This window comes from Mytilus edulis, chromosome 13 (assembly GCF_963676685.1).
Source record: "Mytilus edulis chromosome 13, xbMytEdul2.2, whole genome shotgun sequence".
Classification (NCBI taxonomy): Eukaryota; Metazoa; Mollusca; class Bivalvia; order Mytilida; family Mytilidae; genus Mytilus; species Mytilus edulis.
This window is the reverse complement of record NC_092356.1, coordinates 59424976-59449065: the sequence shown is the minus strand read 5'-3', so window position 1 is coordinate 59449065 and position 24090 is coordinate 59424976. Positions and strand designations below refer to the sequence as shown.

General features: G+C 33.6%; 1 protein-coding gene across 1 annotated transcript; it reads right to left on the bottom strand.

Annotated features, from left to right (window-relative positions):
* Nucleotides 1–7319: 7319 nt before the first annotated feature.
* Nucleotides 7320–21697, bottom strand: LOC139500973 (sulfotransferase 1B1-like). Its single transcript, XM_071289910.1, has 6 exons — nucleotides 21633–21697; nucleotides 15520–15689; nucleotides 14668–14988; nucleotides 14161–14264; nucleotides 8845–9013; nucleotides 7320–7563 (listed from the first exon to the last, which is right to left on the bottom strand). Exons 1-6 carry the CDS (start codon nucleotides 21647–21649, stop codon nucleotides 7454–7456), a joined length of 891 nt encoding a protein of 296 aa, XP_071146011.1. The 5' UTR covers nucleotides 21650–21697; the 3' UTR covers nucleotides 7320–7453.
* Between the last annotated feature and the right edge of the window lie 2393 nt (nucleotides 21698–24090).

Sequence of the window (24090 nt, the reverse complement as noted above, 5' to 3'; positions counted from 1 at the left end):
TCTTTTTTGATTGAGTTCCATTAAAAGAGGAGCGAAAGATACCAGAGGATCAGTCAAACTCAAAGATCTTAAAAAAAAAAAAAAAAAAATGACAACAAAATAAGAATACAAATAAAAATACAAAAGATGCAACATTGAAAACTAATTACTAATTAACACGAACCCCATCAACAACTGTGGGTGATCTCAGGTGCCCCGAAATGGTAATATATCTTCTAGAACTCTAAAACTATATTTTACGACACAACAGACACCTTAGTAACAATTCCAACCTCATCTGCATATGGTATATTTGAAATATATGTGTAAAAAGTAAAACCACAAAAATACTGAACTTAGAGGAAAATCAATTCGGAAAGTCCATAATCATTTGGCAAAATCAAATAACAAAACGCATCAAAAACGAATGGACAAGAACTGTCATATTCCTGACTTGGTACAGGCATTTTCAAATGTAGAAAATGGTGGATAAAACCTGGTTTTATAGCCCTAACCCTCTCACTTTGATCCAAACGTGTCCATCCCCCAAAACTTGTCCGATCTTCCTTAACGTGTTCATTCTTCCCAAAAATGTCCATAATATTCAATATTGGCCAAACGTGTCCGATTTTATAACCCCCAAACGTGTCCAAAAATTGTAATTCGCCAAAACGTGTCCACTGTTAAACGCCAGAACGTCTCAATTCTTTAAGCCCAAATTCATGTAAGTCATTAATAACGCTTACGGCAATTATTTGATTGGGGACACAGTTGATAAAGTGGTTATTTATTAGCATTAGTTTGTTCAATGCCAGTTGTTAATTATTATCATAAATGCAAAAATAATCTGTAACATATAAATTACTTTTTGACTGAAATGTTCATTGTCCAGTTGCAAGTATTTCATGCTCCTTTAGAGCGAGTAGACAAATACTTTTAGTACAGTTGAAATCATCGTTTACTAGGTGAATGTTTTTGTACTAATAAACTTAGATGGTGCCTTTTATATTAATCCGAATATTGCACGGCGGGCTTTCAGTAGAATTGATTTTCTTTATTCAACAGTTCTGGTATCTTAAAAACTCTTCAAATCAAACTGGGTATCAGGTTTTTTAATAAATTGAAGGTTAAGATCACCCTTAAAGACACACAAAGTCAAGTACTAAATATTTCATGCATTATTTGAACGATATCATGTTAACAATTAATACTATAGATATGTTTTATTATCACATATTTTGTACTGATATGCACGTTTTTGCATGGCCAATAATAGCCGGAAGTCAAGGTTGGTTATCAGCCCTCGGGGCCGATATCGATATCAGCCCTCGAAATCCATATCAAGCCCCCGAGTTTAACTTCCGGTAATCTGTCAATCAAAGGCTATTTGTAAACAAGTTGAACACAATGAAAAGAAATTTAAAAAGTTACAAATGTGCTGTAGAAGAAAAAAGTAGAAATCACAAAAGTTCCCGTAAAATTTTGACGTCATGAAGAATTTAGAAAATATATGACGCCACACTGGAATGAGTATCGATATAGGATTCTTCCTAAGCATATTTTAACATTTGTAATTTAACACTTTAAAGTCGTTTAATATTTGCAATTCTTAGAATTAATATGTTTATTGTTAATTATTTCTGAAACTTTTCACAAAACGTTGTTAACCTACTGTGATACGAACTTTTTTTTAACTCACATTGATACATTTATTTATTTTTTTCGTTGAATATCTTTTGATTTTTGATGAAATATCAAACATAATTTGTTGTAAGCTATTTGTTTTCTCCTGCTTGAAAATATGTGATAAATAGATTATAACATGTCATTTTCCATATGGTCCATGGTATCAGCCCACGACCCATATCAAGCCCTCTGGCTTGATATGGGAGTCTAGGGCTGATACCAGGGCCATATGGAAAATGCCATGTAATAATCTATAATTATCATACCGGGAATAAATGAGTTTGCACAATTTTTTACGGTTATTCGGGATGAACACTATTTGTGATTTAAATATTAAAAATTTAAGAGTGAGTAAAGACATTTTTTTAGTTAGAGACTACGTCGATCTCTATTACACAATAGATCTTTAAATAAAACTTTCTTTCCAAAATACAACTGGTGACATCATGAAAAAGTGAATTGCTCCGAAAGTTTTAATACGCAGAGAAAGGGATATACTTTTTGACCTATAACTCTTCAACAGTTTCGGTACTTATATATCTTCAGATTTCAAATGTTTTGCTTTGAGCGTTCCTGATGAAGGTAAATCCAGAAAAAGCGATTCGGACGCAAGAAATTATTAAACGTGTTGTTTTCATCTTTTTCACCATATACGAGATATATGTGTTAATAATATAATTTAATTTAACTGAGCATGGCTACTGATATTTACATCCTACATATAGCCGAAGTACAAGTACCCGACCATGTCCACTTCTATTTGTGTCCATCTAAGGAGTTACGCCTTTTCAACGGATTTTTATAGTAAGTTCGTTCTTATGTTGTAATGTTATACCACTTTTCTAGGTTAAAGGGATGATTGGGATCCTGCTAACATGTTTAACACCGCCACATTCTATAGGTATGCGCCTGTCCAAAGTCAGGATGGTGTAATTCAGTGGTTGTCGTTTGTTTATGTGTTACATATTTTGTTTTCGTTTATTTTTTGGTACAGAAATAAGGCCGTTAGTTTTCTCGTTTGAATTGTTTTACATTGTCATTTCGCAGCCTTTTATAGCTGACTATACAAAATTGAGAGGTCTGGAATTGAATCAAGTTTTAGAGAGGAATTAAGTGGCATGATATTTGATGCAGCGTAGACAATTTGATTTTGAAAACCTCAGGACATGACTACGACTAACTAAGTGAGGGCACTGTGAAAATCGTATATATCCATGTAGGCTAATAATTGTTCGCCACTTTTTGCACATCAATTCGTATTTATTGATTTAAATTCTAGGAGATATAATGCTTTTTCTATGTAAATACTAAACAGCATACTTCAGTATTACATGGATTAGCTATACAAATCCTTGAGTATTGTAAAATGTTGAGAAAGGCTTTGTATAGTGAGAGATTCTGTCAATTTTTTTCATTAAAATTAAAAAAATATACAAGTTTATATTCTAGTTACCTGGTTTCAATATCGGATTGTATCCATACACCATTGCCCTATTAGGTTTCTTTTACGTTTTCAATTATACAAGAAAAGATACTATATTGAATTTTTGTTGTTGTTGGGTGCTATCTTATTGACATTGATCAAACTTTTATTTTTAAATTCGAACAGACTATCCTGAATCGCACGAACGACGTACCCATGACTTTACCAAAATTTCAAAAAGTAGCCCGAACGTTGTGACCATCGAAATTTTGCCATAAAAATACTAGTCTGGACCACAAGATTTTCATAAAACAGCCAGTGCAGGACTCGCACGAACGCCAGATTTAGTTAGAGGGGCGATATTCTGAAGCGTTTTTTTTTAAATTATTGGTCACCCATGTTTAGAAAGAAAGGGGAGAAATCCAAACAATTATCAACCAATCACAAACGTTGTTGCAAATTTTACCTTAAGACGTCAAATAATTTCCCATAATGCAATTATTGCATATAGATAAAAACAAAACAAAATTATACCAATTAAATAAAAAATATTGCATCCAACTTATTTTTTATATCAATTGAATAAAAAATATTGCATTTGAATGAAAATTATACCATTTGAATGAAAAATTATAACATTTGAATGAAAATTTATAACATTTGAATGAACAAATATACCATTTGAATAAAAATATTGCATCTAAATGAAAAAATATAACATTTCAATAACAAATATTGCATCTAAATGAAAAAATATACCATTCAAATGAAAAAATATTGCATTTAAATGAAGATATATACTAATTAAATATAAAATATTGCATTTGAATGAAAAATATCGAATTTTTGCACCTAATACTTTGCCATATATACTCATCATCTCCGGGTAATTATTTCAAAAATTTTATGCTTTAAAATCTTTTATTTTAAATTCATTCCTCTGGGTTTTTCCTTGTGAAAATGTGTAATACTATATAAAACATGCTTATGTAGATAAAATAACCAAAAAGTAAAGATACATTATTAATTCATTCTCTTTACGTTTTCCGTTTCCGTTCCGTATTCCGTTCCATTTCCTGTTTTGCCGTTTAGCAACATCCATAATAAAGCTCGTATTTATTTCAACTGAAATTAAATATAAACAAATAAACTGGTGACGATTATGCTTCTAATCGTATCAAACTCGTTGAAATCAAACCAGAATTGACCCCACAATATATTATTTGAATGAAATGAACTGTGAAAATTTCAAGTTGTAGTATAATTATTTATTGGTAAGTCTTTTGTCAGAGTTTTGGAGTTAATATAGAAAATTTGTGTGTTTTATCATATTTTAACGGCTGTATTTTATAAAAAAAAAAAAAACAGAAAACTTTTGTTTGATTCATTTTTTTAAAACTTTGCCACACGAAGGGAGATAACTCAGATATAATGGGAAATAACTCAAAGAAAGTAACTTTTAAAACAGTTAATAACAAAAAGAATAAAAGATAATAGATAGGTAAATTCGCCACCCGAGATCTACAATGAAATTGATTGAAGTGGACAAACCTCTTGAGAAAACACATGTAAACAGAAAAGCCTTGATTTACAAACAAATCCGGTAAATCGTTCACTGTTATTTATCTGAAAGGAAAACCGATTCTTAAGTTCCACGACTATAATCGCTTTATTCACATGCAAGTAAATTAAAATCACGGAAAAATGAGGCGATCATTATTTGTACTTTCAAGTTGTTGACAAAATTTTAAATGACTTCAGGGACCTTGTGATCTAAGGCGGATGGAATTACAGACGGATAGCACAATGTGGGTCTTGAATTACGCGAGCTACTTTAACCAGTACACTTAAAATGATAGCAACAAAATAGTCTTTTTATACTTTGTATTGGTAATTGATAAAAAGTCAAAGAATACAACACTAGACTTGTAGTTTAAAATAAACAAACTCGAAATCAGTGTTAAACACAACTACTGAAGTGAAGAGTTTTGACAACACCATGCGTGTATGCAACCTGATTCGTATGCATTACATTGAAGATTCTGCAAACACCCAGGTGCGTATGCAGGAATACTGACTTACGAAATACAACATTTGATTCAATATTGGCTGTTCTGCATACACCAGGTTCGTATGCAGGCATACAGACCTGACAGATGCAATGTATTAGAAAAATGTCAGGGTTTGCATATATGTACATCAGGTTCGTATGCAGACACACAGACCTGAGAAATGCAAGTTAATTGATTAAAATTGAGTTCAGCGTATATACCAGCTGTTTATTATGCCAGATTCAGGATTTTAAAGAGTTCAATAAAAAGAAAAACATTTTTTCCTTTATTTACCTCGTATTTTCACATCCGCGTTGGTCTTACGAGCAATACTTCGGCATATTTGAGTATAAACTATGTCTAATGGCCGTGAATGAGAATTTTTAATTTTAGATGAGAACGTATTTACTCCATACATAAATTAGGTATATGCACTGCAACACCGAGTAGAGTATGAACATTTAAACAATTCATAAATTCTAAACTTATTTCTTTGACCATAATAATCAAGCCTTGTACTCCAATGATGCAATCAGTTTTATAATTATAAAAAATGTTTTCTGTCAACTGATAGATTGTATTCTTATCCAGTATATACTCATCTACATTGTAAAATGACCTTAATATAAAGGGAAAAAAGACAAATACCAGTTATAAAATAATTACATAAAAAAAAACTTTAAGATTAAAATATCCCACAAAAACATTAATGTCAAAAGATTAAGAGGAATCACCAGTTTCTGCTCCGCAAGCAGACTTGGGGTAATTGTAATTGTAATCGTTAATCAGCTGTAATTGATTACAATTTTTCAAGTAATCAGTGTAATCATTAATCAGCCAAAAATCTGATTACATGTAATTTAATTTAATCAATTACTTTTCAAAATACCCTGTAATTATGATTACTTTGTGATTACATTCTGATTACAATGAAAAAAATCTAAAATCGTGTTTTTGGTCATTAAATGAACCTCTTTGTTATTCATATTTGATAAATTTTTAACATACTAAAATGGTTTGGTTACTTTAAGCATATCTACTTTAGTAAAAAATAAACTGTTACAGTATTGAAAAGTCATCATTAGCCTAAGCAGAGACATATAATACAATTATATACCTTTTATCTTGGTAAAAGATATTGTACATGCATGTATATTCATCGTTTTATAATGATCTTCATATTAATATTTGATAATAACTGTTATATTCAAGTAATACTTTTCTTTAACCCTGAATTATAATCTTTTGTTAATTTTTGTGATTTTTGTCAACTTTGAATTCATTCATTCAATTGACAGGAAGGAGACTAATTAAGGTTTGTTTTTATTGCAATTACCAATTGAGTATAGCTGTAGGGAAATATATATGATAAAACATAAATCAGACATGAACATTTATCTAATTAGCACAAACTAAATTAAAAGTTGGACAAATATGTTGTTTAGAATTTTAAAAAATTGGACTGGACATGTAAAATGAAATGATTTTTAGTACTAACATATTGTTTACAATTTAGTTAAACATTTCTATTAAAACATAGTTTTAACTGGTAACTTTATTTCATCCATATTTAAACTTCCATAAACTGCAACTTGGAATACATATAAATTATGAAAGAGGTCAGAAGACAAACAAAAAACTCTTATGATATATCTTTATTAAATTTAATTCAAAATAATTCAGAGATAATTGGTGATAAAGTGTAATGTATATATATGTAGTTAAATTTGGTGTTTATTTAAATAGATGAAGTTTAATTTGAAGTTATCATTTTATAATTGAACCAAATAAAATACTTTCTCAAAAATGCTATAGTTATATTGAACGTTTATCATTCACATCATTCAAAATGTTTTGTTTTTAAATTTATTGTAATCAGATGTAATCATGATTACTTTGCCAATGTAATCATTAATTTAATCAGATACTTTCAGAAATGATGTAATCATTAATTTAATTTAATCGTACAAATGACAAAGTAATTGTAATTTAATCAATTACATTGAAAGTAATCGGACCCATCTCTGTCCGCAAGTGACACCCTTGCTCGTTGGACATGGTAATCTATGTATATGTATCCATTTGTTACTAGACACGATAGTTTTGTACTGGCGAGTTTTTTTTTAACAACCTTGACTACCCATGAGGGTCTTGTATCATAATGATGAGACAGAATACAGTTTTTAATTCTGTAATACATGTTTATTTCGTGAAATGACATTCATATGACTTTTATTATTACTTATATATATATTTATGTCGTATCTGAAGCGCCATCTGAATTGCTTAGTAGTATGATACAATATTTATTAAGCTATTCATATATAAATTTCACGTCTACATCTTTCATTTCTTTGTTGTAGATGGCTTCCATTTGTTCGTTCTGTGCTACAGTAAACCAATTCTTCCAATCACCAACTATACCTACATGTAGTATATTAAACATAATCATACACACGTTGTGTAACAAATTTAAATAAACAAATGATAAATTCCTATGTAACCGAACTACAACTAGACAAATCCAATTGTACGTGATTGCTATGTATTTATATTGTTATCTATGTTTATATCGGGTTATATGACCGTCTGTAGTCTTCGGAGGTCATTTCGATGGTTAATTAGATGATGTATAGACAGACATACACACGACATGTTGATACATATTATCGAGTCCTTGCATTGTTGATTATTTATGTTTTACTTTATGTAGTTTGGATATACGTTTTAGTATGTTGTATATCAAACATGAGAATTTGAGTAAAAACTGTGATCATGAATTTGACATTTAATGGCCCTTTAAAGTTTTTATTTACGTATCATGATAATTTTAACAATATCGTTTCCCTAGCTTTTGTACAGTCGTGCATTTAAAAAAAAATATTAACCATTAGCATTACATAATCATCAAATGATCGTGATCTTTAATATATGTCTCCTGGCATCATATATCATTTGATACTGACACAAAAGTAACTGGCAAAGCTTGAGCAAACCTTCCACACTTCTCAGCGCTTTAGCAACACGAATTCATATAAGCCGATATTAATATCCTATGTTTTAGAAAGTTATCTCGCTCGTTGTGGTATCATTAAAAAAAATGAAATCAACCCTACAATCACGCATTTATTGTATCAAAATAATATATAATTTAGCATCAGTGGTTGTTCTACATGTGTTTAAATCATTCGTACGAAATCACATACTGTAGATTCATTTTTTTCGTGATACAAATGTACCTGTTTTCGTGGATTTAGAAAAACTTTCAGTTTTTATGACATGTGATTTCGTGGTTTTGATATAGACTGCATTCAAAACTAAGGACAATTTATAATTCGTTGAATATTTAAACCTGTGGTTCACCTGAACCAATAACATGAACAAAAATTAGTATCCCAGTGATTATTATGAAATTACAGAAAATTATTTCTCGAAAATGAAAGAAGAGAGGGTGGGATATAATGAAAAAGCAACCTAATGCCAACACGCAAAAGTAGAGATATTCAAATAAAATAGATAAAACACAACTTTTTAAGAGATAGTCAACAAATGCCCTTCAACACTAGATCAGTAGTAGGTGCCAATATAATATGTTAATCTCTATAGTTTTATTTTGCTATTTCAAGGTTCAATCTCATAACAATTGCTCAGATCTGTTTCTATGTATTTCTGAAATTATCAAATTAATTGTCAAATTAAACAAACCTTTCCTGAACAGCGTTGATTTCTTATCTGTATCAATAATAGAACATACATCTAATTTATGGTCCTTCAGGTTTTTGAAACTACATTTTATTACTATGTCATTTATAAATTCGTCAGTATATGGGACATCTAAAAAATTGGCTAGGTCAGTAATATGTTTCTTTGGATCCTGGAAAAAATAGTGATATACAAAAACAAAGTTGTGATTGTGATGTTGTTACATCTTTTCCTCGATTGTGACATATGTTTGTCATTTACCCACTGGCACAAAAATTTAATAAAAAGGAAGAGGAAAAATGAAATCTTTCTTGCCGAAACATTTGATTGGTTTAAAGCAATCTTTTTGTGTTTGTATTAATATTCAGTGAAGTCTTAACGCCTGCCCGACAATAAAAAAATCAGTCAAATTGCATGGCACTCATTTGCTATCTTGTGTAACCTGTTACCTGAGGAGAGCAGTAACTATCTGACCTATACATCGGTGATCGAATCATTTATTGATACATTATAACTTGCTGACAGAAGTAATTGATTGATCTGTATTCTGTTGATAAAAGTCACTGTTTGGTTTATATTCTTTTGACATAATTCATTGTTTGGCCTTAACTTGGTAACAGTAGTCACTGTTTTGACCAATACAATATCGACAGAAGAAATTAACTATTCATTGTTATGATAACAAAAGTTATTGATTGAACTTCACCCTCATAGACATACACATTACATGACAGAAGTAATTGATTGACCTTAAACCCTGGTAACAGAAGTCATTGACTTATTTATATCCTGGTTACAGGTCAATGTCGAACTTTAACCCTAAAGACGAAATCGCCTAAATACAGATGACTAAAGTCATTGATTTACCTGTACCCTGGAATCACAAGTCATCGATTGACCCTGATGACGGGAATTCGCCTTAATACATGTGACAGACTGGAGTAATTGACCAATACCCTGGTGACAAAAGGCAGTGATTGACCAATATCCTAGTGACAAAAGGCACTGAGTGACCAATACCTTAGTGACAAAAGGCAGTAATTGACCAATATCCTAGTGACAAAAGGCACTCAGTGACCAATACCCTAATGACAAAAGGCACTGATTGACCAATACCCTGGTGACAAGAGGCAGTGATTGACCAATACCCTTGTGACAAAATGCAGTGATTGACCAATATTCTAGTGACAAAAGGCAGTAATTGACCAATACCCTGGTGACAAAAGGCAATGATTGACCAATATCCTAGTGACAAAAGGCACCGATTGACCAATACCCTGGTGACAAAAGGAAGTGATTGATCAATATCCTTGTGACAAAAGGCACTGATTGACCAATACCCTGCAGGTGACAAAAGGCAGTAATTGGCCAATATCTTCTGGTTACAAAAGACAGTGATTGTCCAATATCCTGGTAAAAAGACACTGATTGACCATAATCCTCTGGTGACAAAAGGCAGTGATTGACCAATATCCTCTGGTGACAAGAGGCAGTGATTAGCCAATATCCTCTGGTGACAAAAGGCAGTGATTGACCAATATCCTAGTGACAAAGGGCACTGATTGACCAATAACCTGGTGACAAAAGGAAGTGATTGACCAATATCCTTGTGACAAAAGGCACTGATTGACCAATACCCTGCAGGTGACAAAAGGCAGTAAATGGCCAATATCCTCTGGTGACAAAAGACAGTGATTGTCCAATATCCTGGTGAAAAAAGACACTGATTGACCAATATCCTCTGGTGACAAAAGGCAGTGATTGACCAATATCCTCTGGTGACAAGAGGCAGTGATTAGCCAATATCTTCTGGTGACAAAAGGCAGTGATTGACCAATATCCTAGTGACAAAAGGCACTGATTGACCAATACCCTGGTGACAAAAGGAAGTGATTGGCAAATATCCTCTGGTGACAAAAGGCAGTAATTGACCAATACCCTGGCGACAGCAGGCAGTACTTGGCCAATACCCTGGTGACAAAAGGCAGTAATTGGCCAATACCCTGGTGACAAAAGGCAGTAATTAGTCAATACCCTGGTGACAAAAGGCAGTTATTGGCCTATACCCTGGTGACAAAAGGCAGTTATTGACCAATACCCTGGTGACAAAAGGCAGTAATTGGGAAATATCCTCTGGTGACAGAAGGCAGTAATTGGCCAATACCCTGGGGACAAAAGGCAGTAATTGGCCAATATCCTAGTGACAAAAGGCAGTAATAGGCTTATATACTGGTGACAAAAGGCAGTGATTGACCAATGCTCTGGTGACAAAAGGCATTAATTGGCCTATACTTCGATGGTAAAGGGCACTGATTGACCAATACCCTGGTGGCAAAAGGCAATTATTGACGAATAATTAAGAACCAATTGTGATAATGATCTATATTCTTGTGACAAGAGGTAGTGATTGACCAATACCCTTGTGACAAAATGCAGTGATTGACCAATATCCTAGTGACAAAAGGCAAAGATTGACCAATATCCTAGTGACAAAAGACACCGATTGACCAATACCCTGGTGACAAAAGGAAGTGATTGACCAATATCCTTGTGACAAAAGGCACTGATTGACCAACACCCTGCAGGTGACAAAAGGCAGTAATTGGCCAATATCCTCTGGTGACAAAAGACAGTGATTGTCCAACATCCTGGTGAAAAAAGACACTGATTGACCATAATCCTCTGGTGACAAAAGGCAGTGATTGACCAATATCCTCTGGTGATAAGAGGCAGTGATTAGCCAATATCCTCTGGTGACAAAAGGCAGTGATTGACCAATATCCTAGTGACAAAAGGCACTGATTGACCAATACCCTGGTGACAAAAGAAAGTGATTGACCAATATCCTTGTGACAAAAGGCACTGATTGACCAATACCCTGCAGGTGGCAAAAGGCAGTAATTGGCCAATATCCTCTGGTGACAAAAGACAGTGATTGTCCAATATCCTGGTGAAAAAAGACAATGATTGACCAATATCCTCTGGTGACAAAAGTCAGTGATTGACCAATATCCTCTGGTGACAAGAGGCAATGATTAGCCAATATCCTCTGGTGACAAAAGGCAGTGATTGACCAATATCCTAGTGACAAAAGGCACTGATTGACCAATACCCTGGTGACAAAAGGAAGTGATTGGCAAATATCCTCTGGTGACAAAAGGCAGTAATTGACCAATACCCTGGTGACAACAGGCAGTACTTGGCCAATACCCTGGTGACAAAAGGCAGTAATTGGCCAATACCCTGGTGACAAAAGGCAGTAATTAGTCAATACCCTGGTGACAAAAGGCAGTTATTGGCCTATACCCTGGTGACAAAAGGCAGTTATTGACCAATACCCTGGTGACAAAAAAAGGCAACAGTAGTATACCGCTGTTCAAAACTCATAAATCCATGGACAAAAAACAAAATCGGGGTAACAAACTAAAACCGAGGGAAACGCATTAAATATAAGAGGAGAACAACGACATAACACCGAAACGTAACACACACAGAAACGGACCAAGCATCAGACAAAACACCACGAGAATAACAAATATAACATGAAAACCAAATACATGAATTTTGGGATAGACAAGTACCGTGCCACGTCTTATCTCAATTTCTCAAAAATAAGAGAAAACACAAACGACTCAACGTTAAAATGCAACACACACAGAAACGAACAATAATATAACAATGGCCATCTTCCTGACTTGGTACAGGACACTTTTAAAAGGGAATAAAAGTGGTGGGTTGAACCTGGTTTTGTGGCATGCCAAACCTCCCACTTTAATGGCAAAGTTAAATATAACATTGAAATGACAACATAATATTACAGGACTACTATACAAATTAATAGAATATATTAGACAAAGAAAAAAAAAAGGCAGTAACTGGGTAATATCCTCTGGTGACAAAAGGCAGTAATTGGCCAATACCCTGGGGACAAAAGGCAGTAATTGGCCAATACCCTAGTGACAAAAGGCAGTAATAGGCTTATATACTGGTGACAAAAGGCAGTGATTGACCAATGCTCTGGTGACAAAAGGCATTAATTGGCCTATACTTCGATGGTAAAGGGCACTGATTGACCAATACCCTGGTGGCAAAAGGCAATTATTGACGAATGATTTGGAACCAATTGTGGTAATGATCTATATTCTTGTGACAGAAGGCAGATTGACATTAACGCAGATGATAGAAACGCCAATTTCGCTTTTACCTGGATACGAGAGACAGTAAATGATCTATGACCAGATGACAGAAGGTAGTAAATGACCCATACATTGGTGACAGAAGCAAGTGCTTGACATTTTTTCTGATGACAAAGGACAGTGATTGACGAAAGCATGATGACCGATAGTGGCAAATGATATATACCCGTGTGATAGAAGGCAGTGATTGACCCATACCTTGATGACAGAAGGCAGTGATTGACCTTTACTCTGATGACAAATGGCAGACGAAACCATGGTGCCCGACAGTGGCGAATGGTCTATACCCGTGTGATAGAAGGCAGTGATTGACCAATACCTTGATGACAGAAGGCAGTTGTTGACCTTTACTCTGATGACAAATGGCAGACGAAACCATGGTGTCCGTCCGCCATTGGTGAATGGTCTATACCAGTGTGATAGAAGGCAGTGATTGACCCATACCTTGATGACAGAAGGCAGTGATTGACCTTTACTCTGATGACAGAAGACGCTGATGGAACTATTACCTGGTGACATAATGCCTTGATTGACCTATACCGTGATGACTAAAGGTGATGAATGACCCACATCTTGGTGACAGAAGGCAGTGATTGACGAAACAACGGTAACCGACAGTGGCAAATTACCCATACCCTGATGCCAGAAGGCAGTGATTGACCCATACCTAGGTGACAGAAGGCAATTCTGCAGTACTAGTGATTGACAATAAAATGTGACCGTAGTTGGTGAATGATATATACCCGTGGGATAGAAGGCAGTGAATGACCCATGATACCCTGATGACAGAAGACAGTGAATGACCCAAACATTGGCACCAGAAGCTTAAGGCAATGATAAATATTTACCCTGGAAACAAAGCCGTTGATCGCTAGTCATTTAACGTTCTGTGATAAATGTTTCATAGAGGTAATCTAAGGATTTTTTTATGCAAATAAAAATAAGTATAGAAATTTAGGCAAACAAGAAAAAAACGAATGATCTTTGTCAATTACTTGTAATAGAAGATTGTTATTTTTTAGAACAAAAATGCCGTAAAATTTGAAATCAAGTGAGCTATACGTATTACAGATGGTATACTCAGCTCGTTATAATTCTAATTAATTTACATGCACATACTTACACTGAGAAGATCTTCGTACATGACAGCAAATATTTTGTTCGACTTGTTCTTGGTAGCTGCAATCATTTCTTTCGTGTAATTAAACCATCCAGTATACAAGTTATCTAAACAAAATTGATAAATTATCATCATTGTTATATTAATATCTAAATGGTATTTACGTTGCACCGATGCACTGGAATATTAAAAAAAAGTGTGAGTTATCTTACCAGCTCACCAGGTAAACGTCTGACGTAGAAATGGGACCTTATGCTCTTAACACCTACCCTCGCCTGGTATATCCATAAGACTCAACTGCCATTTGTAGTCTTCAAGTCTGCAGGTGGTTAGTGTAAAACTTGGTTTCTAAAATACTTTGATTGACAGAATATATATTTATATAGCACTTGTTATATAATTAAAATTAAAAACTTGATATAAAGATATCAATTGGACTTTGCTTATTGTTGAAGGCCATACGGTGACCTAAATATTGCTAGTGCCTTCCAGAATAAATATTGCAAGTACCTTCCAAAATAAAGTCGTCAAAGAATTCTGCCCATGTCCATTTGGGGACCCCAAGTTTTCCTTGCAAGAAATTGTAAAGTGATACATATCTATCCTTCAGGTTCCTGTTGAGATAAACAATCTTGTAACCATTGTCTACATGTGTCTGTGGTAAGAAACTAAATGGTAGATGTGTACTGAATATACGGGGACCAGTAATTTTTTTCACCTCTTCCGGTTGTCGAAGATACTCTAAATTCAACTCCCACCATGGTCCAAGTGAGTTATACTCCGTTGTTTGCTTCATGAGCATAGACATAATTTCATGTATCCAATGCGTTCCTAATAAATAGAAAATTTAAAGTTTTGCATATTTATTAATACGTTTATGTGTAAGTTACAGCATGCAATGTGTTAAGAACGAATTGATTTTGTTTTGGTATGTCCAACAAGTAGAACAATCAGAAATATTTTTGCCATGTTAATATTGTTCATGGCCGAATCTTTTAAATTATCTGGATTGTTGAACGCTACTTCTTAATCGCTTACAATTAAGCTCTGTAACTATTGGAAAAATGCATCGACGGCTAGATCGGACATTATTGGTTAGTTATATCATCATTGTAGTGTTCTTTGTAATCAGTCTTTTGTCACATTGTGCATATCATATGAAGTGCCATAGAATTTCATGTTTGCTTTTGCAAATACATATTCATTCATTCATTCATTCATTCATTCATTCATTCATTCATTCATTCATTCATTCATTCATTCATTCATTCATTCATTCATTCATTCATTCATTCATTCATTCATTCATTCAACCTTATTTATATTTATGAACCACATAAAAAACTATATTAATAAACATGCCAGATTTTTGGGACGAGCAAAGGATGATGTCACTATCTCTGGTTTCATAATCTTGAATGTCTTGAAAGTGTTTCTCTGGTCCCTTTGTCCATATTGCTGGTGTTGGCATGAAAACCCAATCTTTGTATGGTATGAAGGGGTAAGTAGCTCTTGGATCTTCAACTGACAGGCTTCAAAGGAAATGCAATTATTTCATTAAGAGATTGAAATTAAATAACAGCCATTAAATATACAAGTTAAATGACAAAAGACAATTTGATTGACACAAATGCAATTACAATTAAAACCAATTGTTCAGAGAACAATTGGAGGTCAGTCCAACCAAAAAGATATATTTGATATAATAATATTAAAATCCAGTTTAACATGTCATTTCTAATATCTAAACAAGATAGTTCCTTTTGTTTGAAATAAGGGAGATAATTACGGTTTGAAAAAAATCATTTCTGGTATCATTTGATAATTAACTTGACACGAATGGTTGTATCTACTTTTACATTAAATAGGTACTAAAAATAGCTACTCCCGATTTTTACAAGGTCATTTTCGGTTGACTTTTTCAAGGTTATATTGGTTTCAACCTTATGCACAATTTCTATGCTTTATGGTGTATATATATGAATTAAGAGGAAAGGTCAAATTTAACTATGACTTTGAAATCAATTTGAAGGTCATAAACCAAGGACCTTTAATCAGAAGTACGTAGGTCTTTATTATATATGGTTAATGAGTTATATCACCATACACTTAATTTTATATATACGAGAGTTTTAAACTCATGTTTAATGTCAACGTACCCTTTCAGCCAAAACTTATGTCACGACATGTCGCAACTAACAATTTGATAAAAATATGTTGTCGAAATCTTGTAAAATTTTTAAAAAGAAGTGAAAATAAGCCAAATCAAAATTTAGAACATGACCTTGACCTTTGCATTTGACCTAATTTTCTTCAATTTTTTTGGATCAAGGACCTCAAATCAAAAGACTATAGGTCGCTTTCACTTATGATGTATCAGCTATAAATGCATATCGCCTATTTCAAATGCATAAGCGGCAATAACTCTCATATGGAGTATCATGATAACTTCGATCCAAATGATCATCCCAATCCTGAAGATATAACGACCAATTTGGTAAAATAAATGTTTCTGTTTCTTTTACGGTTGCGGAGGAGTAGGGGACACAAGAAAAACAGCGTTTGGGGAGATGACTTTTACAAGGTAAAGTGTTCCTTAAAGCGTATAAACTGTTTGATATCATACACCAAATATCGAAGCCACATCATGAGAAATAACAATACTGCGCAAGAAAGAAAATTAGGCAGAAGAAAAAAAAATATAATTAAAAATCAATTGTTCAGAGGCATTAATTCCACCCAAAACGTTCTTTTTGGTGTTAAAATAACAAAATCCAGTTTAACATTTCATTTCCAGTTACTGATTCCAAAAATATTTGGTTTCTATAAACTGTTCTTTGATATAAGGCAGATAGTATGTTACTTCTGGTTTGAAAAAATCATTTTCTGGTTTTATCTGATAGTTTACTTGACACTGATTCCAAAAACATATGGTTCTGTGAAACTTTGACATAAATAAGTACCAACAATAGCTACTTCCGGTTTACACAAGTTCATTTCCGTTTGGCTTTTTCAAGGTCATATGGTTTGCAAGCTAATGCAAAAGTCATATGGCTTTATGTCCTTTGGCTTTAACTTGTAAACATATAAAGTTAAAGCAAATGTCAAAATTTAGAACATCTAAACTACTTATAACCTTGATTTAAATTTCAAGCTCATAAACCAAGGACCTCAAATCAACAGACCTTATGTCTCTATTATATATGGTTAATTATTTGTATCACCTTACGTCTAATTTTACATATAAAAGGGGGAAGAACTGCCATTTTTATGTCATTGTTCCCTTCAAACTAAAATGTATGTGTTATGACATGTCGAAACTAACAATTTAGTAAAACTATTTTGTCAATATCTGATACTGTTTTTGAACAAAAGTGATAATAAGCCAAATTAAAAATTTAGAACATAACCTTGACCTAATTTTCTTTTTTGTTTTGGACCAAGGACCTCAAATTAAAAGACCCTACGTCTCTATCACTTATGATTTACTAGTATCAAATGCGTATCACTTATATCAAATGCATAAGGAGAAATAACCCTCATATGGAGTATCCAGTACCATTCGATCAAAATCTGTTTTCATATTCTGAAAATATAATGAGCAATTTGGTAAAATAAATTTGTCGGTTTCTGTAACGGTTGCGAAGGAGTAGCGGACACAAGAAAAACAATGTTAAGGGAGGTAACTCTTACAAAGACAAGTGTTCGCTTAAGCAGTGTCATTTTCAACGGCGTATGAACTGTTCGACATTTAAGCTTCTTCTGTTGAAAAAAAAAATACAGCGAAAGAAGCAAATTAGGCAGAATAAAAAAGATAATCAGAACAAAATCAAAAGTTCTTTCCACGGAAAATTGGAAAGACCTAATAATAATCAGAACAAAAGCAAATTGTCTTTGCACGGATATCTTGAACCCCGTATTAAACACATGGGATCAAAAAATGCATGCATGCAATGATTGATTGATCGGTTGGTTGGTTCATTAAACACTTTGGACCGAGCCACAAAGAACATACAAAATCAAAATTAAGAGGCTAGATTCCATGTTTAATCACATGGGACCTAGCCTCTCGGATCAAGCGAAACAGGAATTAAGAGTTTTGTCCCCATGTTTAAGCACATGGGACATATCATTTAAAAACATGCAAAAACAAGCGAAAAAGGAAATGAGAGCCTATATTCCATGTTTAAACAGATTGGACCTAGCCTCTAGGGACAAGAGAAAAAGGAATTGAGAGTCTTAGCTTGTTCCCATGTTTAAACAAATGGGACCTAGCCTCTAGGAAGATGTAAAAACAAGCAGAAAAGGAATTTAGGGCTTAGAATCCATGTTTAAACTAATGGATCCTAGCCTGTAGAAACAGGCGAAAAAGGAACTGAGGGCCTAGATTCCATGTTTAAACACATGAGACCTAGCATCTAGGCTCAAGCGAAAAAGAAATTGAGAGCCTAGTTCCCATGTTTAACAATTTGCGACCTAGTCTGGGTTATGGGCAAAATGAATATATCGTTTGTTTTATTAAAATATATTCACATATGGGAAATAAGTTAAGGCGATACGTTATATTGATAAATAAACTTACGATTTTGGGGATATCATACATTCAAGTTATAAGTGAACTTTTTCATTATATAAACAAGGTCATAGCCCAAGTATGTTATCAAGTGTACAAATATAGTTAGGTTATGAAATGCCTAAAAATACAACAATTTGAATTGACTGCAGTGACGTCATATAATAGAACAGGTTATAATGTAGGGGACAGCCATTTGATTTTCCTGTTTAAGTATGGTTGGGGATTGAGTATGAGCGGTTTTTTATACTTTACGGGGGTTTGAGTTGGGTTTGAGGGGGGTTAAAAAAGAATATACTGGCTAGTGATAACTGAAAATACATTATCTTTTTTAATTTACATAACACTGATAGCTGATGCTGTCCAGGAAAAACCCCAAAAATGTATGAGCCATAAAAACCTGTACAGTACCTGCCGCCAATGCCAAAGTATTCATGTATCTCATGATCAAAGTGACGAATACCGCCTTTAATTAAAAAAAACAATCTACAAAATGTAAACATCTACAAAATGTTAATATCTACAAAATGTAAACATATACAAAATGTAAACATTTACAAAATGTCAACATCTACAAAATGTACAAAATGTAAACAAATGTAAACATTTACAAAATGTCAACATCTACAAAATGTACAAAATGTAAACATTTACATAATGTAAACATCTACAAAATGTAAACATCTACAAAATGTAAACATTTACATACTGTAAACATCTACAAAATTAAACATCTACAAAATGTAAACATTTATATAATGTAAACATCTACAAAATGTAAACATCTACAAAATTAAATATCTACAAAATGTAAACATTTACATAATGTAAACATCTACAAAATGTAAACATCTACAAAATGAAACAGGTTATAATGAAACACATTGGGTATCAGGTATTGGTAAACGATTTTGTCTTCGTATCAGGAATATTTATGATGTATACGACAACATAAAAAAAATTCTCGGAATACACATATTCGAAGTCATTGATACTTTTGAATCGTATTGGTTAAATTGATGTCTGTAAATGATGTTATAGACATCCTAATATAACAGATGGAAAATCAGTAACCAAGGAACGTATTTCATGCAGAGGCTTCGCTTAAGTTACGTTAACATATACCAACAATTCCGAAGAATGACATGTGATTCTTACAAATTTCCTACGAAAAAAAGTCATTGGAGAGAATTTTCCGTCAAAACTTGGATTCAAGACCTGAAATTGTTGCAGATAATAAATTTGTTCACCATGCAACAGGCCGTCATCGAACTACTAACAAAGTTATTGAAAGGGTTCGTTAGCGTACAAAGATTCTGGAATTTCACATATACGAGGCTTCGGATTAAACATGACTGTCTATTTCGACCGAATGTGGCTGCGTATTTATATCCCACTTAATTGAAAAGGTAACTGCCAGACGGTATAAGTCCATGATAACCATATGTCTATTATTACAGTAACTGCCAGACGGTATAAGTTCATGATAACCATATGTCTATTATTACGGTAACTGCCAGACGGTATAAGTCCATGATAACCATATGTCTATTATTACGGTAACTGCCAGACGGTATAAGTCCATGATAACCATATGTCTATTATTACGGTAACTGCCAGACGGTATAAGTCCATGATAACCATATGTCTATTATTACGGTAACTGCCAGACGGTATAAGTCCATGATAACCATATGTCTATTATTACGGTAACTGCCAGACGGTATAAGTCCATGATAACCATATGTCTATTATTACGGTAACTGCCAGACGGTATAAGTCCATGATAACCATATGTCTATTATTACGGTAACTGCCAGACGGTATAAGTCCATGATAACCATATGTCTATTATTACGGTAACTGCCAGACGGTATAAGTCCATGATAACCATATGTCTATTATTACGGTAACTGACAGACGGTATAAGTCCATGATAACCATATGTCTATTATTACGGTAACTGCCAGACGGTATAAGTCCATGATAACCATATGTCTATTATTACGGTAACTGCCAGACGGTATAAGTCCATGATAACCATATGTCTATTATTACGGTAACTGCCAGACGGTATAAGTCCATGATAACCATATGTCTATTATTACGGTAACTGCCAGACGGTATAAGTCCATGATAACCATATGTCTATTATTACGGTAACTGCCAGACGGTATAAGTGCATGATAACCATATGTCTATTATAACGGTAACTGCCAGACGGTATAAGTCCATGATAACCATATGTCTATTATTACGGTAACTGACAGACGGTATAAGTCCATGATAACTATATGTCTATAATTACGGTTACTGCAGTTTAGGACATTAATTTAACACGTGTAAAAATACTTCAATACATTTTATGTAAAACAAAATACAAATTCTTAAAGTTTAAATAATTTTAGATTGTGTGTTTTTGAGTAGAATGTCTCGGAAAAACCAAAATGGCATAACAAAAATGACGACCGTCGCTAATATGAATAATAACTTACTAGTAATAGGATGGACATTTATGAGCTTTCACATTGTCAGAGGATAAATTTTATACTGACTTCTCTTTTATGCGAAACAGTATGACTAGGTCAAAGTTATAATAATAGATCCTTAATATAAATTAAAAAAAATATGTATCACGTAATAACAATAAATGCGATATTTCATTTGGTGTGTGTTTGCATCGCCAATATTTAAAGCATTATTATAAGTGTGTTAGGTACATAACATTCTTGTGTAAAGTATGTCACTCATAAAACGTGACACTATTTTACTACAAATTATATTAAAACGACTAAAATACAAACGATCTAAAACAAATTAAGGCATGTTAAGACAATAAAAGCTTTCTCTATGGACACGACTGAAAATACAACAAATATGTTAAGTAGAAAAATAAACTTACGATTTTGGGTCCATCATGCATTCAAGTTATGAATGAACTTTTCAATAATGTAGGTCATAACCCAATATGTCGGTCATAACCCAATATGTCCAAGTGTACAAATATAGTTATCAGTATTCAATGACTAAAAGTACAACAATGTGATTGTCCTACCGTCATATTTAATAGGAGCAGTTTATAAAGTAAGGGACGGCCATTTCATTTTAGTGGTAGGATGTGGTGGGGATTATGTTCGGGCGGATTGGTTTTGTTTAATTTTTACCGGGATGGGGAGGGTTGAGTGGCTGGTAATGAATATACTTGCTATTTATCTTTTCTATTTACACAACACTGATAGCTGATGATGACTGTCCAAGATTAAAAAAAAGTATGAACCATAAAAACCTCTAGAATACCTGTCACTAATATCTAAGTCTTCGTGTATCTCATGATCAAAGTAACGAACTACACCTTTAATTAAACAAATGTAAACATCTACAAAATTTAAAAATCTACAAAATGTAAACATCTACAAAATGTCAATATACCACAGGTGATAATGAAACAAAATAAATATCAATAATTGATAAACGATTTTTTCGGATAAGGAATATTTATGATATATATAAGTAACGACAACATAAAAAGTTTCTTCGGAATAGACATCTTCAAAATCTTTGATACTTTGAAACGTGAGAGAACCATATGGGTTAAATTGATGTCTTTAAAAGAGGGGCGAAAGATACCAGAGGGACATTCAAATTCATAGATCGAAAATAAACTGACAACGCCATGGCTAAAAAAGATAAAGACAAACAGACACATAAGTGTACAAAAGACACAACATAGAAAACTAAAGTTTAAGCAACGCCATCCCCACCAAAAACTGGGGGCGATATTAGGTGCTCCGGAGGGTAAGCGGATCCTGCTCCACATGTGGCACCCGATGTGTTGCTCATGTTATTACAAACCCGGTAAATAGTCTATATCGTTTAAAATGTTACAGACATCCCAATATGACAGATGGAGAATCAGTAACCCAGGAACGTATATTATGCAGAGGCTTCGCTTGAGTTAAGCTAAAATATACCAAAGTTCCGAAGGATTACAAGTAATTCTTACAAATTTCCTAAGAAAAAGTCGTTTGACAGAATTTTCTGTCGAAAATTGGGATTTAAGGCCTGAAATTGTTGGAGATAATAATAGTTTTGCCATGCAATAGACCATCTTCGAACCCCTTAACAAGTTATTGATTTTGTTCTTCAGTAAACAAATTAAAGACCCTGGCATTCGACATACACGAGACTTCTGATTAAACGTCACTGTCACTCCGACCGGATGTGGCTGTGTATTTATATTCTGCACATCCAAACTGACGCCCCATTTCCGCAAAAGTGTAACTGCCAGACGGGATAAGTCTATGATTACCATATGTATATTATTACGGTAACTGCAGTTAAGGACATCAATTTAACACTTGTGAAAATGCTACAAAACATTTTTGTAAAAGAAAAATGCAAATTCTTAAAATTTAAATAATATAAGACTGTGACTATGTTTGGGAGTAAAATGTCTCGGAAAAACAAAAATGACATAAAAAAAGTGACGACCGTCGCGAATACAAATAATAATTTTATAGGCTGGACATATATGAGCTTTTACATTGGCAGAGGATACATACAGACTTCTCTCATAGGCAAGACAGTATGACTAGGTCAAAGTTGACAAGTCGTAAATAGTTATCAAAGGTGCCAGGATTATAATTTAAAACGCCAGACGCGCGTTTCGTCTACATAAGACTCATCAGTGACGCTCAGATCAAAATCGTAATTAAGCCAAATAAGTACAAAGTTGAAGAGCATTGTGGACCCAAAATTCCTAAATGTTGTGCCAAATACGGCTACGGTAATCTATGCCTGTGATATTAAAAGTTCCTTAATGTAAAGAAACAATTATATCACGTAATAACGGCAAATGTGATATTTCATTTGGTCGTTTAATTGAATATAATTATTAATTAAGTAAGACCAGAAGTATTGAAATGTATCACTTAGGTGACAAATTGTCACATATCACGACCGAAGCAAAGGTTATGTTTTAAAGAACCAAGTGTAATACCGCCTACCTGCACGGTTCTTCCTATGACTTTAAAGGCAAGGGTTGTTGTCATAATGCCGCCGACCTGCATGGCTCTTCCTATGATCTTAAAGGCAAGGGTTGTTGTCATACTGCCGCTTGCCTGCATGGCTCTTCCTATGACTTTAGAGGCAAGGGTTGTTGTCATAATGCCGCCTACCTGCACGGCTCTTCCTATGACTTTAGAGGTAAAGGTTGTTGTCATTATGCCGCCTACATGCATGGCTCTTCCTATGACTTTAGAGGCAAGGGTTAACGTTGTTGTCATAATGCCACCTAACTGCATGGCTCTTCCTATGAATTTAGAGGCAAGGGTTGTTGTCATAATGCCGCCTACCTGCAT

Coding starts and splice junctions, on each gene's coding strand:
- LOC139500973 (XM_071289910.1), bottom strand. Junction 14,989..15,519: donor TTGCTCGTCCCAAAAATCTG/GCATGTTTATTA, acceptor TCTATTTATTAG/GAACGCATTGGATACATGAA. Junction 14,265..14,667: donor TGACGACTTTATTTTGGAAG/GTACTTGCAATA, acceptor AATTTTGTTTAG/ATAACTTGTATACTGGATGG.